This window comes from Podarcis bocagei (assembly GCF_964188305.1).
Source record: "Podarcis bocagei genome assembly, chromosome: 4".
Lineage (NCBI taxonomy): Eukaryota > Metazoa > Chordata > Lepidosauria > Squamata > Lacertidae > Podarcis > Podarcis bocagei.
The window spans coordinates 4,536,373-4,552,466 of NC_138128.1; the positions used below are offsets into that span (position 1 = coordinate 4,536,373).

The window sequence follows — 16,094 nt, forward strand, 5'->3', positions numbered from 1 at the left end:
GAATTCCTGACAGGTGGCCATCAAACCTCTGTTTAGAAAACTCAATGAAGGGGAGTCCACACCTTCTGAGGTTGTCTGTTCCGCTGCCAAATTACTCTTACCATCATAAATTTATTCCTAAATGTTCCTCTCAATGTGATATATTCAGGTCAGAGAACATGACACTTCCCTGTATTTATAGAACTCTATCTCGATTGCTTAAATGTTTAGGATCTGATCTTATTTTCAACGGCGTGTTCGTTAGCCGCCCTGTGCTCTGTATAAGGCAGGATGCAATAATTAACAACAACAATAAATAACCACAGCAGATCATCAGGAGGGCAAGTGGGCGAGCTAGATCTCTGTGGTCAAAGGGATAGAATTGCAGTGGACACGTGTGTAGATATTTAAAGAAGCACAAATATTAGGAAATTCTAACCTCCATCCGACGACTGCCAAACTCAGGGAAGTTCTTGCTTCTCAGGACTGTGGGGTTTGCGAGGTGCAAGACTTCATTTTTCTCACTGGAGCCAGAATTCCTTTTTGTTGCTTTAGAGCAGGGGCCCGCAACCTTTTTCAGCCATGGACTGGTCCACCGTCCCTCAGACAGTGTGGTGGGCTGGACTATATTTTGAAAAAAAAATAAATGAACGAATTCCTATGCCCCACAAATAACCAATAGATGCATTTTAAATAAAAGCACATTCTACTCATGTAAAAACACGCTGTTTCCTGGATCGTCCACGGGCCGGATTTAAAAGGCGGTTGGGCTGGACCCGGCCCCCGGGCCTTAGGTTGCCTACCTGAGGCTACTACCAGGAAACCAGTTCCTTTGGGCACTGCTGCCACCTAGTGCTCGGCCCATAGAACTACACCTTTCCTACCATTTCAAGAGGGTCTCTGCTAACAGCTTCCAAAATGGCTGAGTCTCGCTGCCAGCGCTCTTTGAGTCCGTCCACCAATGTGCGGTGTGGATCAGAGCTAGGAGTTGGGTCATTTGCTTCCACAACTCTCATTCATACTATTAATGGGTTGGCAGCTGCTCTTTTTCATGAGGCGGTAGAGGCGCTCCCCCCCCCCCAAGGCATTGCATTTTGCATGCAGGTCACGTTTAATCCCTGGCATCTCCAGGGAGGGCTGGGAACATCCTGCCCGAAACCCTGGAGAGCCATTCAGCAGCTGGTTTAGACTAGGGAACCTTTGACCCTCCAGGTGTTGCTGAATTACAACTCCAACCGGCCTGAGAAGCAGGTCTGGTGGGACTTGAAGACATAATGCTCTGGGCTTTCCTAATTTGGACTCGACTTGGTCTCTTTCAATCCCTCCTCCCTTATTGCATCCACTTCTTGCACCTTAAGCTTCCCTTGCCCTCTGAATTCCAAGTTTTAAAGACATTAGCCCCTTCTCTTTCTGGAGAAAAACCAGCAGCAGCCCAGACTTCCTCCCTGCTTCCTGTTCCCTCTTCCCCCACATGCAAAATGATCACAAGAACCATTTTGTTTCTGCATGCTAAAGCCTTCCTTGTCACTTTGTCTGATGCCATGGGCTCCCATGGACTACAAAGAAAACACCTAAAATTATCAGGCCATCCAAAGGGCAGAGGCAGCCTGCTGCATTGAGGCAAACTAGCAGCATTTAATGTGCTAAAAAGCCTAAAGCACATTTCTTTAGCTGCTACGAATGCAGAGTCCAAGAGATACCTGCACAAAGCAACCAGCCCCCTTACTATTTTGCCTCTGAAGAATTTGGGAATATAGATTCTCAACTTTGCAAGGCAACCAGAACATCACCGAATACATACAGTCCTCAATAGGTCTTTGTTTGTGCATGAGTCCACAAGCTTTCAATGTACACTGGAGTTCTTTAAGTGTGATTTTTATCCTGCCTTTTGCAGCTGCACTTCCTCAAGCTCCCCCTGCCCCAAACAATCCTGGGAAAATGGGACTCGCCCAAGGTCACTCTGGGCTGTGTTGAGTGAAGTGAAGATCGCCCAACAGACCCAGACCAAACAGTAGCACACTGCAAATCATATTATACTTTCCCCATACTCACAAGAGACAAAAAAATGCCCAGAGTATTAGGTTTTGATAGCAGCAGCCAACCAGGATTTATAAGCCCCATCTTAGCAAACTCCTACATCACTAGAGGGCAACACTTTGGTTCCAGATAAATATAGTTAGGCAAAGAGCAAGGTAGAAATTCATAGCAGGAATTTTCCCATCTCAGTTGAGAGGACACAATTATGTCTCACTTTGAAGCAACCAAACTTACAACAGAACATTTGACCCCAATCTGGTCCTGCTTAAAGCTGGTTTCCACCCATTTGTGTATTTTGCACCATGCTTGAGAAAAAAGCAAGTAAATTTTCACTTTTGAGAATATCTCCGAGACCTCTGCCACCTGCGAAATTCACAGCATTAAATTGTGTGCCCACCTAGACAAATGAATTAGGTGCACTAAAGAATCACTGATGGCATCTCTGCCTGTGATGGCAGCTTAAGCACACTTTCAGGTGTTGGGGATACAAAAGTATGGACCCCCCTTTCTCTCCCCGTTTCCAGCAATCCTTCCAAGCTTTGCATAAAACCCCACTTGCCTGGCTAGTTTGTGGATTCCCCTGGAACTTTGCCGAGAAACACACAATAAATCTGTTTAGGCCCTTTAATCTGTCCAAGACAGTGTGCCAAGACACAAATGATAAAACATTTTTGCATTTTTACAGCAAATAAACAAAAAAACAAAAAACCCTACAGAAATGTATAAGGAAGTTAATTTTGTACATGGGGTAAAACGTTATAAATTCAGGACAAATGCACTGACACAGGTCAACTCCCACATTTCTTGTTGCTTTTTAAAAGTTCATATGCGTGGCCAGGCAGTCAGATGGCTGTTTCTTCATTGAAAGGAATTTTTCCAAGTAGCTCTTAAGAGGGACTGCAACGCATCTTGGAATGTCCTCAGAAGGCTCTGTCATATTGGTAGTGACAGAATTAAAAACCCCAGAGTCCTTTCAGATATAGGGACAAGCCACTCAGTCATCAAATTTTATCTTTTTCCCTTGTGGTTTGTGGTCGCCACCTCCTCCTCTGCCTCCCCTGAAGCCGCCGCCTCTGCCTAAAAGAGATAAAGAGGGTGGAGGGGAAAAGAGTAATTTTAAAAATCCCAGCTCTTCACACACAGACATTATTCAAATATGGAAGGACAAACATTATCAGCACAAATACCTCCAAATCCTCTGCCACCACCCCGTCCGCCAAAGCCTCCTCTGCCGCCCCGGCCTCCTCTGCCGCCACGACCGAAGCCGCCGCCACCGCGTGGCCCATCGCCCTTGGGCTTGGCAAAGTCGAGGGTCACTTTGTTTCCATCGATCTCTCCATCCTCCATGGCTTCCTTTGCTGCTTTGGCTTCTTCTGGGGAGCTGAAGTCCACAAAGCCAAATCTAGGAGAGAGCAGGGGACGGTTTGAACATTTTGCCTGGGAGCAATACAAGCACAGACACAACAGGTGCCCTTCTGGGTAGAAAGAGGACAGACTCAGACTGTCCCAAGTTATTTGCAATAAACCCTTGAGGCATCTAATTTCCTAGCCCACCTTCCTGCCAAAGGGACTCAAGGGATGTTTCAACCTTAGACTTCAACTAAGTTTCAACAGAACAGCTGATCTGTGCTCCTGAAGTATTTAGCCTGAAAGAAGGCAGGTATCAGCTAACTTTCAGCTGTCTAGGAAATACATACAAAAGGCAGGTCTCCCCTATAGAGGATGGCCAGATTAGTTTGTTTTTAAATGCAGGTAAGCACCATCTAATAGGGATGCGGGTGGCGCTGTGAGTTAAACCACAGAGCCTAGGACTTGTTGATCAGGTTGGCGGTTAGAATCCCCGCGACGGGGTGAGCCCCCATTGTTTGGTCCCAGCTCCTGGCAACCACAGTTTGAAAGCAGATAAACAGGTACTGTGCGCTGCTCTGGTTCGCCAGAAGCAGCTTAGTCATGCTGGCCACATGACCTGGAAGCTGTCTGTGGACAAATGATGGCTCCCTTGGTCTATAGAGCAAGATGAGTGCTGCAACACCAGAGTCGGTCACGACTGGACCTAATGGTCAGGGGTCTCTTTACCTTTAAGCACCAGCTAAGGTTATGCTCAAAGTCAATTGAACTACAATGAATATTACACTTAATGCTGGTGTGGTTTCTGCATGGCTACAAACAATGCTGCTCAAATGCCCTGGCCCTGAAATGAAGGAATATTTCCCCCCTAAAGTGGGAACTGAACCTACAACCTTGAGACTAAGAGTCTCCTGCTCTACCCTCTAAGCTTCTGACATCAACAGTCTATACTTGTGAAAGCCGCACAGATGGGGATTTTGCCCGTCCTAGACATAGATATCCACAAACTTAACTGCAGGCTGCACTGCATGCTAAGAATCTGCAGGCAGGCAAGTTGCAGTGTTGTCCCACAGCAATGACAGTAGCTCATCTGAAGCAGACAAGGCACCTAAGGTCAGGGCTGCAGTTTTACTCTTCTTCTCGTGCGAATCCATAGCCTGCCACTGGATTATCAGCAGGAAGGAGCTCATTGAGAAGGCAGGAAGGCTCCTGAGTTTACAGAGAAGCTCAAAGCAGAGGCCTAGTGGAGGGTGGGATCAAGGGGAGGTCAGCAGCAGTGAGACTTTTGTGCTTGCCATCATGTCAAAAACTCTTGGACAGAGGCAGCTTTACACCTACCCTTTGGATGAGCCAGTATCTCTGTCAGTGACTATTCTTGCAGTAACGGAGCCTTCAAACGACTCTTTCAAGGTTTCTTCTGTTGTTTCCTCAGACAAGCCTTTGACAAACAATGTTTTGCTTTGCTCTAAATAAAAAAACAAACATGAAATTTTAGCCTTGTTGATGCAGCAAGGGCTAATTAAAACACCACCCCCACCCTTAAATGATTTTAAGTTAGGGCACGGAGTAAGACTTACGTCCAAATCCTCCTCTAGCATTGAAACTCCTGTTTTGGCCTCCTGGTGTGCTGAATTCCAGCCTGATTGTCCGGCCTTCAATTTCTGTGTTGTTGAAGGAATTCATTGCTTCTTTCGCATCCTCGGCTGTGGGGAAGTCTATAAATGCGTACCTGCAGAAAGAGAAGCCAGAGTCAAGTTAAGAAACTGAGTCACAGGGGTAGATGGGGAAACAGCTTCAGCCCAAGCCAGTGGTGGGTGCAGCCAGAGGCAAAAGCGAGCCCAACAATGCATGTTATTTCCTTCGTTTAGCAGCCTAGCTTCTAACCCACCCTCCAGCTAAACAAGCACCAATCATTATCTGAGTCCAAAGACACACTTCAGCCAGGCAAGTCTTAAGGAGGTCTAACTTCCTAGGGCAATGACATTTAATATTCTGAGGGGTTGCCTAGGCAAGAGAGAGGATTTAATCATCAAGTCGCCACACGCCTGCTCCTACATACCCTTTTGGCCTCCCCTGGTTGTTCTGTGGGATCCTGATTGCTGCCGCTTTCTCAAAGACTTCCTGGAGAGATTCTTCTGTCGCATCATATGAGAGGTTGTTCACAACAAGGGTCTTTGACTCTCCACCTACAGAAAAGAAAGTTTCATTCTAGGGTCACTCCAATATTTCCCACTGATTCTTATTATTATTAGCATTCTCCTCCATCTATTAACAAGAAACAGAACTGCCTTTGACAAACTGTCAAAGAAGAGAATATTTTGGTTAGACTAGTTGCAGATGGGGTGCAGGTGTTTGTTGTTAGCTTTCCTGGTTGCCCCATGCCAAGATGCAACGGTTCTCGTGGAACTTTGGTCCAGAAAGCGCTGGCAGCTGCAGAAGGCTAAAGAAATGTTTCTAGGAAAGGAAAACACAAACACCCACCCACACCGACAATAAGGTAAGCTGAAGCCCCACAGCAATCAAAATTTTAAAGGGTCATCAGAAGGAAGCAGAAACCAACTAAGCCTCTTTTTTCAAGGCAAGATGCCTTTTGAGAATTGGGAGTACAGTGGTACCTCGGGTTAAGAACTTTGCTTCAGGATGAGAACAGAAATTGTGCTCTGGCAGCTAAAGTGGTGCTTCAGATTAAGAACAGACCTCCAGAACAAATTAAGTTCTTAACCCGAGGTACCACTGTATGTCACTGTAATGACCGCAGCTTCTCTGCAGTCACCTTTCAGTGTTTTGTCATGCCAAGCCAATTCCAACACCAGATACCACCTGAATGCACCAAAGCAGATTACCTGGCTGTCCTCCTTTACTGAATTTTCTGCCATCCTGCTGGCTCTTCTCACCAGTGTAGTCAAGCATGATGGCACGGCCCTCAATCTCCATCCCTTGCTTTTCCTCCATCGCTTTCTCTGCGTCTGCCTCTGATTTAAACTCAATGTAAGCAATCCTGAGGGATGGGGAGAACACAAAAACGGCAAGTTTGTTCTGAAAGTCTTGGGGAGATATTTCTCTAGAAGAAAATAGCTAGCAATGATATTAAACACCATCCCAAAGGTACGTTCATTACAATGAACCTTGCAGGGGAGTGAAAAAACTCCTACAGACAGATACAGCCCTGTTGTAGTACAACAAATTTGAAATCATGTTGGGTAGAAGGAGGGTCAGAACTTTTAGGATTTCCTGGATAGAAAAGCTTATGTACAAGCAATCATTTTCCCACAGGGGAATTCTGCTGCTGACTGGCAGGGTCCACAATAATGCAGCCCACAACCTCGTGCTAATGGAGCTACATACCCTTTGCTATTTCCATCCTTGGACACCAGCCTGACTTCCAGGGCATTGTCAAAGACTTCTTGCAGGTCTTCTTGGGTTATACTGTAAGAAAGGTTCTTCACAAAGATAGTCCTTGCATCTCTCTCTAAAAAGCAAACACCACAAGAGGTTATAGACCCAGAGAAAAGTACTTTGAACACTCACACTCTGTGGCATCTATTTGGAAACTTCGCTCTATCAGGAGAGCCGCAGGAACATGTGCAGGCGAAGGCTGCTTTAAAGTCCTTCGTCCATGAGCAACAATAAGAGGGTCCAAGAATACCAAGCTTGTACTAAAAAGAGAGCTTACCTTTCTTGTTCTCTTGGATGCACTCCCTGGTCTTTGCTTTTTCCAGTTTTATTTCCAAGCCCAATAATTTTTTTCCATTTAGCTTAAGCGCTTTATCCACATCAGCTTCCGATGAGAAATCCACATAGCCAAACCTCCTGCATAACAGAAGGTTTATTTTCAGTCTTCAACCCAAATATCCACAAGGTAAGCAAAGTAAACAGCAGCCTTAATGTGGCATCTAAAAACTAGCAAGTCTACCCAGTGGATACACTAGGCTGAACATGTGTAGTATTTGCAAGGGGACACAGAAACTTTGTCACATTTTAGGTGATGACTGCTTGCAGAGCTTTAAAAGTTAACATGTTTTACAGCAGTCTCATTCAAAATCCAGTTAAAGTATTATCCTTCTGCTACCCACTTTTCTCCTGGAAGAACCACTGTAAGATGCAGCAGTCTCCTTATCTCCGGAACAAATACTACTTTTTGAACGAGTGTCTAATTCAGGGATGGAGAACATGTGTCCCCCTCCAGTTGCTGTCAGGCCTCCTAACTCCCCAACCAGCATGGCCAGAGATGATAGGAGTTGCTGTCCAACAAAATATGCTCTTCACCCCTAGACCGAAGCAGCATTCACTTCCTCCTTGCCACAACAGAAAGATGTTTTAAAGTGAAGTTTTTACTTTTAAAGAATTCTTAAGATTTCGTAATATACACAAGTAAACTTAGTTCTTACTTTGAGTTTCCAATTCTGACTTCTTGCACTTCAAGATCCTTTTTGGCAAAGAAATCCTTGACGGCAACTTTCAGTTCCTCAAAGTCTTTGTTTCCATTCAGGTTGCCCATGAAGATGGAGAAGGCAGCTTCTAAAAAGTTAATGGAAGATTACATGAGTTATGCAAACACTTCTAGGAAATGACTACAGTAAGGGCTGGAGCCACCTGCGCAAAACTCTTAGGGCACCAAGCCTGGGAATCTCCCAACATTAGCTGTCATTTCCACTGGTAACTATGCTACATTAAGAGTATACTGCACACTCACTGGAGCAGTGCAACAAGGACCTTCCACTCTCCCTAACGCATGCCAAAAGAACTAGCCCTTATCCTTCCTTTACCCACCTCTTCTAGTCTCTTTTCCTCTAATTCTCATGCTCCATAGCACCCTTTTAAAGCCTCACAGATGTCCATTTTAACAGGCAGCGTGCTAGTAAGTAAAAGAATCCTTGGAAAAAGGCCACTATGGGATCCCTGAGATGGGATAGGTTACCATGCTTTTTCAAGGGTGGATTTCTCACCTTCTGTTTTCTTTTTCTTGGCATCTGGGGCGCCTTTCTGCTTGGCCATTTCCTTCTTTCTTTTTCCAGACATTTCTTGCACGTTCTCTGTAGTGGGAAGAGAAGCAGAGGAGGTGTCAGAAAGATCCCAGGGGATGCACGGAGCACACCAGAAGGGGGCAGCTGGATCAGGACTTGACTATCTTTAGGTTGTGTTCATATGTGATTGATACCACATCAGCTCAGCGAGAATTCATCATTTCCAGCTCTAGGACCAAAGCAGTAGGCAAGGCAACTGCAATGTTTTGAGGGCTCTGAGGGACTTCAGAGATGGCCAACTCACCTTCCTCCTCTTCATCGTCCTCTTCATCATCGTCGTCCTCCTCCTCGTCATCATCTTCCTCATCCTCAGAATCTTCTTTGGCGGCTTTAGCAGGTGTGACTTTTACTGGTGCCGTTTTTGCCAGCACAGCTTTTTTCCCTTTTGCTGGGGTGATCTCCATGGGCTCATCTTCAGATTCTAGAACCACAGGGAGCTCTTTTAGGTAACACTCACAGTGCATAGCCACTGTGTCAAAGAGATGCACTCAAGAACAACTCCTTTTGCTCACTTTAGACTCCTTAATGCTTGTTACTACAAAACTATGCTTATGAACATGAGAGTCACGAGCCTCAGTGATGCCACTGTGCAACGTCACAGAATCAGACAACTCAAAAAGCAAGAACTGTGCAAACCACAGTTTGGAGCGTGAGTCAAGCCTGCGTAATACTACCTGGGCCTCCATTTTGATGTGCCAGTGTGTCCAGATTAAAGTTTATTGTGAACTGATTCATCTGGGAAGCAGGATTAGTATGCCCCTGCTATGGGCGCTGTTTATACATCCAACACATCAGCTCATACTAGAGACATCACAAGATCAGTATTAAGTCCCAATAATCATCATCTGTGCTGGTATCTAGACTCAAACAAGGCAGCAAGTTATCTCGACCTATTCTGCTTTTTCCAACCCAACTATTTATTCTGAAACTGGATGACTCAGAATAATCCCTTCTCATAAATGAAAGAGCCTTACCGTCATCCTCCTCCTCATCTTCGTCGTCTTCATCATCCTCAGACTCTTGTTTGGCTGATATAGCAGCTACAGCAGCTACAGGCTTTTTCCCTGCTGCCTGCACGGCTTTCCTTACTGGCACTGCAGGCTCCTCCTCAGATTCATCTGCATGAAGCAATTTATCAGCAGTTGTTGAAAGATCAATACTGGAACATTTATAAAGGCCTACTGAACCTCTAACTGTATGATGAGAACCAGAAACCATGATTTAAGACATAACAACCTAAAGGATTGAAATGAATCATATGGTTCATGCACGGCACCACTGACTCCAAATGGTGACCATCTTGTACTACAAAACTTAGTAGCACACACACGTTATATGTATAGGTATAATGCAAGAAATAGCATGCTGTTCTCGTGTATTTTTGCTTGCTTTGAATAATTTGCTGCTTTGCTGTAAAAGCCAGAAACTTTTCTGAATCTGGCAATAGCAATTTCAGTTTACTAAAGTAATTTACCCCACCAAATTCACCTTCATCCTCCTCGCTATCCTCCTCCTCATCTTCCTCCTCTTCACTCTCTTCTTTCTTGGCGTTCTTCCCGTTTTTTGCTCCTTTGGCAGGAACCGGTGTCTTCTTCAGTGGAGTAGCGGCTTTCTTTGCTGGGGTAGCCGCAGCTTTTTTGGCTGGGGTAGCCACTATCTTCTTACCAGGAGTTGCTGCTTTTTTGTTGGGTGTAGCTACGGCTGCTGCTTTTGCTGGGGTAACTGCTTTCTTCTGGGGAACCATCTGCAGGAAGAGAAATATTCCAGTCAACAAGGCACCATGCAATCTAAGATGGATGCAAAACTGAGAATATTGTTAAGATTCATGCTCCCTTACCTGGGAGCAAGCCCATCTGAACACAGCAAGGTTTGTTTCCAAGTCAACATGCATAGGATTGCATGGTACAACAATCTCTAACCACTAGTTTGCTCCACAAATTAACACAGTTGGATCTCCTTAGAAGTTATCACTAAGGACTACTATGAGGTAACATATATAGATGGGACTTAGGAAGAGAAATTAACTTAAGACCTTGACCTCCGCCCCTAGGAGTGCCATTTTCATGCAATCTTTTTTTCTCTCCCCAAAACTTGATTTTTCAGCTAAAGAGCTACTTTAACCCTAGTAATAATAATATAATATATAATATATATATTATTTATACCCTGGCCATCTGGCACGGTTTCCCCAGCCACTCTGGGTGGCTCACAGAATATATAGAAACATAAAACATTAAAAACTTCCAGATAGAGGTCTGCCTTCTAAAAGTCAGATAGTTTATTTCCTTGACATTTGAAGTGTAAGGATTTAGGTAGGAAAGCAAGATTTGGCGCACCGTACTTTATTATTTACACAACTTCAGGCTAAATATTGACAAGCACCTTAAGAAATTAGATTTAAGGTTACACTGAGTGGCTGCCAAATTCTTACCTCTTCCTCACTGCTCTCCTCCTCTTCTGATGATTCCTCCTCTTCACTGTCGTCCACATCCTTTGGAGGAGGAGCCATTTTCTTCTGTTTAGGCTGGCTTTTAACGTTCTGGGGGGAGACAGTAAGAGTTAGAAGTCTGTTTTTCCCAATGCTCAAAATTGCTGCTATCAGGATACACTTTTAATGAGTCTCCTTACTTACTGAAAAGTGTGCAACTCCTTTTAATAGTTCACAGTGAAGTGCAATTACTTAAACACCCATACCTTATACCTTCCTCTTTTTCATACAGGAGGTCTTCCCATCTGAATGGGAATGCTTAACTAATTAACATTAAACATTCCTGCCTCGCTTCCCTCTTACTACTACTGCCAAAATCCAATCACAGGCAGGCAATGCAAAGCCCCACTGATCTCACTGATAACTAGCACATGGCAGTTAAGTCCGACTGATCTCACTGCAACTTAGCGCCATGTGCTTAGTTATATTACGAACATCAGCAGGCCTCTGAAAATATACTCCATTAATACAGACACATTCTGCCCAACCATATGCAAGCTCACAGTGCTACAGGAGCAAATTCCCCCCCCCACCACTGAAGCATCACGTACAAGCACTTCAGACGGCGTGTGGGATTCACTCTCTATGTTATTAAGCAATTATAAAACGTTATTTGCTCCCGCCCGCTTTACAGCAGCCTCCCTCGAGGGAGAACGTGTTTTTGCGCCTGGCGGAAGATCAATCTGGTTCTGCATAGAGATAGCCAATCTCCCTACGAGACGGGGCTCCAAATTGGTCGGCGGGAAAGCCCCTCAGTGGCTGCTTCCCCCCGGGGAGCCTCGTGGGCGCCAGGCGCAGCCCCAGCTCCGCTTTCCCCGCCACCAGTCATCGGCTGACCCGTTGCTCGGCTCCTTCCCTAAAGATAGCTAGCGCGTGCTTTAAACTAGCGATGTTTCCCGCGAAGCCGCGTGGCCGGAGGGACCAGATCCAGGCGGCGGCGGCGGCGGCGAAGGCCGCACCACGTGGAACCCCCCCTGGAGAGCGGCTTCCTTCCCCCTCCCACGTGCTCCGCTACGCACGGCCGGGATCACGTGGCCACGGCGCGGCGACGCCGAAGCGCGCGCGGCGCCCGCTCCCAACGCCCCCCTCCCTCCCTCCCCTCGAAAACCGCTCGCTCGCGCGCCCGCCAAGCTAGGCTACGCTAAGCTAAGCTCGGTTGACCCGCGTATGCGCGGCGCCCCCCCCCGCCCCGCCCGCGAGACGCCGAGCGCCTTTGAAAGATTCCGGCTGAGGCGGAGGGCGCCTAGAAACTCCTCGTGCGGCGCGCGCGCGCCCTCTCGATCCCGTTGGAAGAGAAAGGGCGATGGGCCTCTAGAAACTGCCCGACGTTCTACTGCCGTGGCGCGTGCGCGCGCCGCTTTAAAAGGCCGTTGGTTGGCGGGGGGCCTTGAAACCGCAGCCTCTTCCAATTCCCTTTCTTCCCCGCTTAATTCCCCCTCAGTGAAACCTACGGGAGGCCTGGAAACCGCCGCGCGCGCCAGGCCGCCGTCACGCCGCCCTCGTTTTCCCCCTCCCTCAGAATTCCGCGCGGGCCAAAGAAAAGGGCCTCCATGTTGTGGGCCTTTCTCTCCCTTCCCGCCATGTAGGCCGCGGCGGCGCTCACCTTGGCGAGCTTCACCATAATGGCGGCGGGGTTGTCCGGATGTGTAGAGCGTCGAAAGAAGCCTCCGCTCGCTCCTGGCGCCTCGCTCGAGTCTCGGCCCGAACCGAAAAGAGTGAGGTGGAGGACTAGCTTAACTCTTTCTCCCGCCCCGCCGCGCTGCCTTAGCCAATCGGCGGTCGCGCAGCCCACCGCCCGCCCCCTCGCCGAGATGAGGAGCCACTCCTCGGGCTTTTTCGGAGTAGGCTGGGGGAGCCAATAGCAGAAAGGCCCGCCCCACCCAATCAGAAACCGCGCCTAATTCGGAGGCGGGTCGAAGGGCCTCAGCCAATAGGGCGGCAGCGCTGGTAAGTGCGAGAGCTGCGATAGGCCCGCGGTGACGGGCGGAAGTGGCGGAGTGAAGGAAGAGGAGCACGTGGCGCTGGTCTGTCTTCAACCATGTGGGGCTGCCCATTTTGTGTGCTGGTTTCTCGGGGGGGGGGGGGAGTTTGGGAAACTGCCTAGCGAGGTGGGAGACAAGGATCCAGCACTCTGCAGACTTACCTGGCAGTAAGCCCCCTAGATCACAGCGCTGTAAAGATGTGTTGGTGGAGAAGCGGGTGCTTTAGGAATTGGGCTCCATCTATGCATGACTATTAACTGGGTTCAGTGGGGTTTACTTCCCGGAAAGTACGCGCGTGCTTGCAAGCATCTAGGTGAAGCAGAGATTTGGAGAGGCTGGAGGGGGATTAGGGACCCGCTGGGTTGAGGGACGCGTGTGCGTTCCTCATCCTCGGTTGGAGAGTCAAACCGAAAGACATTAGGTCAAGCCTGGAGACAGGCAATCAGTATTTATTCTGTAGCTATCTGCTTCATGGTTCTAGCATACAGTGTTCCGGACTGAAGAGGCTGATCTGGGGTAGTTGGCCTGGGGCATGAATAAACGGGGGTGGGGGGCATGTGTAGTAGATACCATGCCTAAGCCTGGGATCAGAAGGAATTGTATCCTAGGCAAAACAGTCAGGCACATTTTTCTTCCAGAAGTGGGACAAAAAATATGCCTTCTCCAAAATGGGTGATCCTTTCTTTGAAAGGAGGCAGCTTTGGGGGAAGACCATGTGGTTGGCCATGTAGAATCATAGAATCATAGAATCATAGAGTTGGAAGAGACCACAAGGGCCATCGAGTCCAACCCCCTGCCAAGCAGGAAACACCATCAGAGCACTCCTGACATATGGTTGTCAAGCCTCTGCTTAAAGACCTCCAAAGTAGGAGACTCCACCACACTCCTTGGCAGCAAATTCCACTGTCGAACAGCTCTTACTTTTACAGCTTTTACATGTGCTTTGCATGTAAAAAGTTTCAGGTTTGATGCCAAGCGCTTCCAGGTAGGGCTGGAGAAATCCCCTGTTTGAAATACTGCCAGTCAGCATAGATGGCACTGAGTTAGATACGTAGATCATGATCTGACTTTTCATAAGACTGCTTCCTTTATTCCAACATGTTGGGGAAATATTGTGTATTTAAGGCTGTGTACACGCCATACATTTAAAGCACACACCCCCTCCCCAAAGAGTCATTGGAATGGTAGTTTGTTAAGGGTGCTGGGAATTGTAGTGCAGTGAAGGGTAAACTATAGTTCCTGGGAGCCTTTGGGGGTGGTGAATATGCAGCTTAGGCAATGTGAATTTATTTGGAGATTGTATTAACATACAGGATTTGGGAATTCAGTTTCAATCTCCTTTTTCCTCTTTGAGTCATTAGATGGAATATGGAGTTCTGGGCACCTTTAATTTGATCTGTGCTGAAAATATTCCAAAGCCATCAGCTCATCGGAAATATCTAGGGTGAATGTATTCTCTGTGCTGCTGCTGCTAAAGAATGCTGGGTAGAAAACAAGCAGAATCCGCCTGCTGGAAATTCTACACAGTTTAGCTGACCACACTGTGAAATCTATTTGTCAATGCAAACATTTCGCTTTGCTAACAGATGGTGTACCTTTTCCTCCCTCCTCCCAGCAAGTAAAATAATACCACTTCATAATTGTTTTAAATGTTTCAACAAGTTTCATTTTCAGTCTTCTTTCAATTGCAACTCTTCTCTCATCATCTGAAGCTTGCAAAATTGAGATGGTTACTGTTCACTTTTAAAAATCTGAATCTGAAGTTGCTTCCCTGCCCCCTCCCCCATCCACATGGGGAATCCTCAGCAAGGCAAAAAAGTTGCTGGGTGATTTTAATAGAATCATATAATTGGAAGGGACCATCAAGTCCAGCCCCCGTCAGTGCAGGAATATTTTGCACAACGTGGGGCTTGAACACACGACCCTGAAATTATTATTTCAGTATCCTATTCAGTGCCGGATTTACGTACTATATAAGCTAAAGCTTAGAGCCCCACTCCAAAGAAACCACAAAACCTGGATGTACATTTCCAAAATATAAGATAAAAAGCAGATAAAACCTACATACAGCAATAGTGTTTTGTGTGGTGTAGGCTCCTATGATGTAAGTAATGGGCCTCGCCTGCTAGCCTGCTCCCTAAAACATCACTGGTTTGCTCATTTCTATATACAGTGGTACCTCGGGTTACAGATGCTTCAGGTTACAGCCTCTGCTAACCCAGAAATAGTACCTCGGGTTAAGAACTTTACTTCAGGATGAGAACAGAAATCGTGGTGGGTTAAGAACAGACCTCTGGAACGAATTAAGTTCTTAACCAGAGGTACCGTTGTTTAGGGTGCGTACATTCTGCATGAAGGTCGGCGGTTTGAATCCCCGCAACGGGGTGAGTTCCCGTTGCTCGGTCCCTGCTCCTGCCAACCTAGCAGTTCAAAAGCACATAGCACAAGTAGATAAATAGGTACCGCTCCAGCGGGAAGGTAAACGGTGTTTCCCGTGTGCTGCTCTGGTTCACCAAAAGCGGCTTAGTCATGCTGGCCACATGACCACATGACTGTACGCCAGTAAAGCGAGATGAGCGCCTGAACCCCAGAGTTGTCTGCAACTGGACCTAATGATCAGGGGCCCCTTTACGTTACATTCTGCATGGACTTTGCATTCTGCATGGACTTTTCAACAATTACTTTGATAAAATACATATTTTGTTATGTGCAAATGGCTTGAGATACCTATTAGGTTCATCAATTACTATATAGCATATATTCCACACACAAAACAGCGACAATTTGTTGTTGACAAAGGACAGCTGCACATATAAAGGGCCCCGTTATCACCAGTAGCTTAGGGCCTCATCAAACCTAAATCCGGCCCTGATCCTATAACTGGAGAGTTCAAAGGATTGCATGTGTAAAGTTGTAATTCATGCTTCCTTAAAAGTGGATCGTTTCCAGGCAGGCACACGTGTATATGTATATGTTTATCTTTACCTGCTACCTGTTCCTTTTAGCTGTAGATGCCAGGTATTGAACCTAGAACCTTCTGTACACAGAGTACATTATTTATGGTGTGGGCAGAAGGCAGGTGAGAATTGACTGTCAACTCTGGGTGATTGGAAGCAGGCTGGTGAGGGCTTCTGGCTCACAGCCACCCACCACCACAAACTGGGTAGGTAACAATGGAGAAGTATTCCCAGTATTCCCAGTACCTTGCCTTGGGCTGCAAGCAGAATGATGTGATGT

At 46.8% G+C, this 16,094-nt stretch overlaps 1 protein-coding gene and 1 long non-coding RNA gene across 2 annotated transcripts; one reads left to right on the forward strand and one right to left on the reverse strand.

Moving 5' to 3' along the window:
- Positions 1–2,626: 2,626 nt before the first annotated feature.
- NCL (nucleolin) lies at positions 2,627–12,746 on the reverse strand. Its single transcript, XM_081190328.1, has 15 exons — positions 12,479–12,746; positions 10,819–10,926; positions 9,876–10,131; positions 9,362–9,505; positions 8,632–8,808; positions 8,310–8,396; positions 7,752–7,881; positions 7,037–7,173; positions 6,709–6,832; positions 6,207–6,361; positions 5,423–5,549; positions 4,941–5,092; positions 4,702–4,828; positions 3,204–3,418; positions 2,627–3,093 (listed from the first exon to the last, which is right to left on the reverse strand). The coding sequence occupies exons 1-15, from the start codon at positions 12,494–12,496 to the stop codon at positions 3,011–3,013; spliced, it is 2,040 nt and encodes a 679-aa protein (XP_081046454.1). The 5' UTR covers positions 12,497–12,746; the 3' UTR covers positions 2,627–3,010.
- On the forward strand, positions 12,746–14,497 carry LOC308585196. Its single transcript, XR_014007138.1, has 2 exons — positions 12,746–13,575; positions 13,787–14,497. It is a non-coding gene; the product is annotated as an uncharacterized lncRNA (long non-coding RNA).
- The last annotated feature ends 1,597 nt before the right edge of the window (positions 14,498–16,094 follow it).

Excerpts from the sequence above, each read along its gene's own strand:
- NCL (XM_081190328.1), bottom strand. Across the intron at positions 7,882-8,309 it reads CAAGAAAAAGAAAACAGAAG|AAGCTGCCTTCTCCATCTTC; the intron begins GTGAGAAATCCA and ends TTAACTTTTTAG. Across the intron at positions 3,419-4,701 it reads GATACTGGCTCATCCAAAGG|ATTTGGCTTTGTGGACTTCA; the intron begins GTAGGTGTAAAG and ends GCTCTCTCCTAG.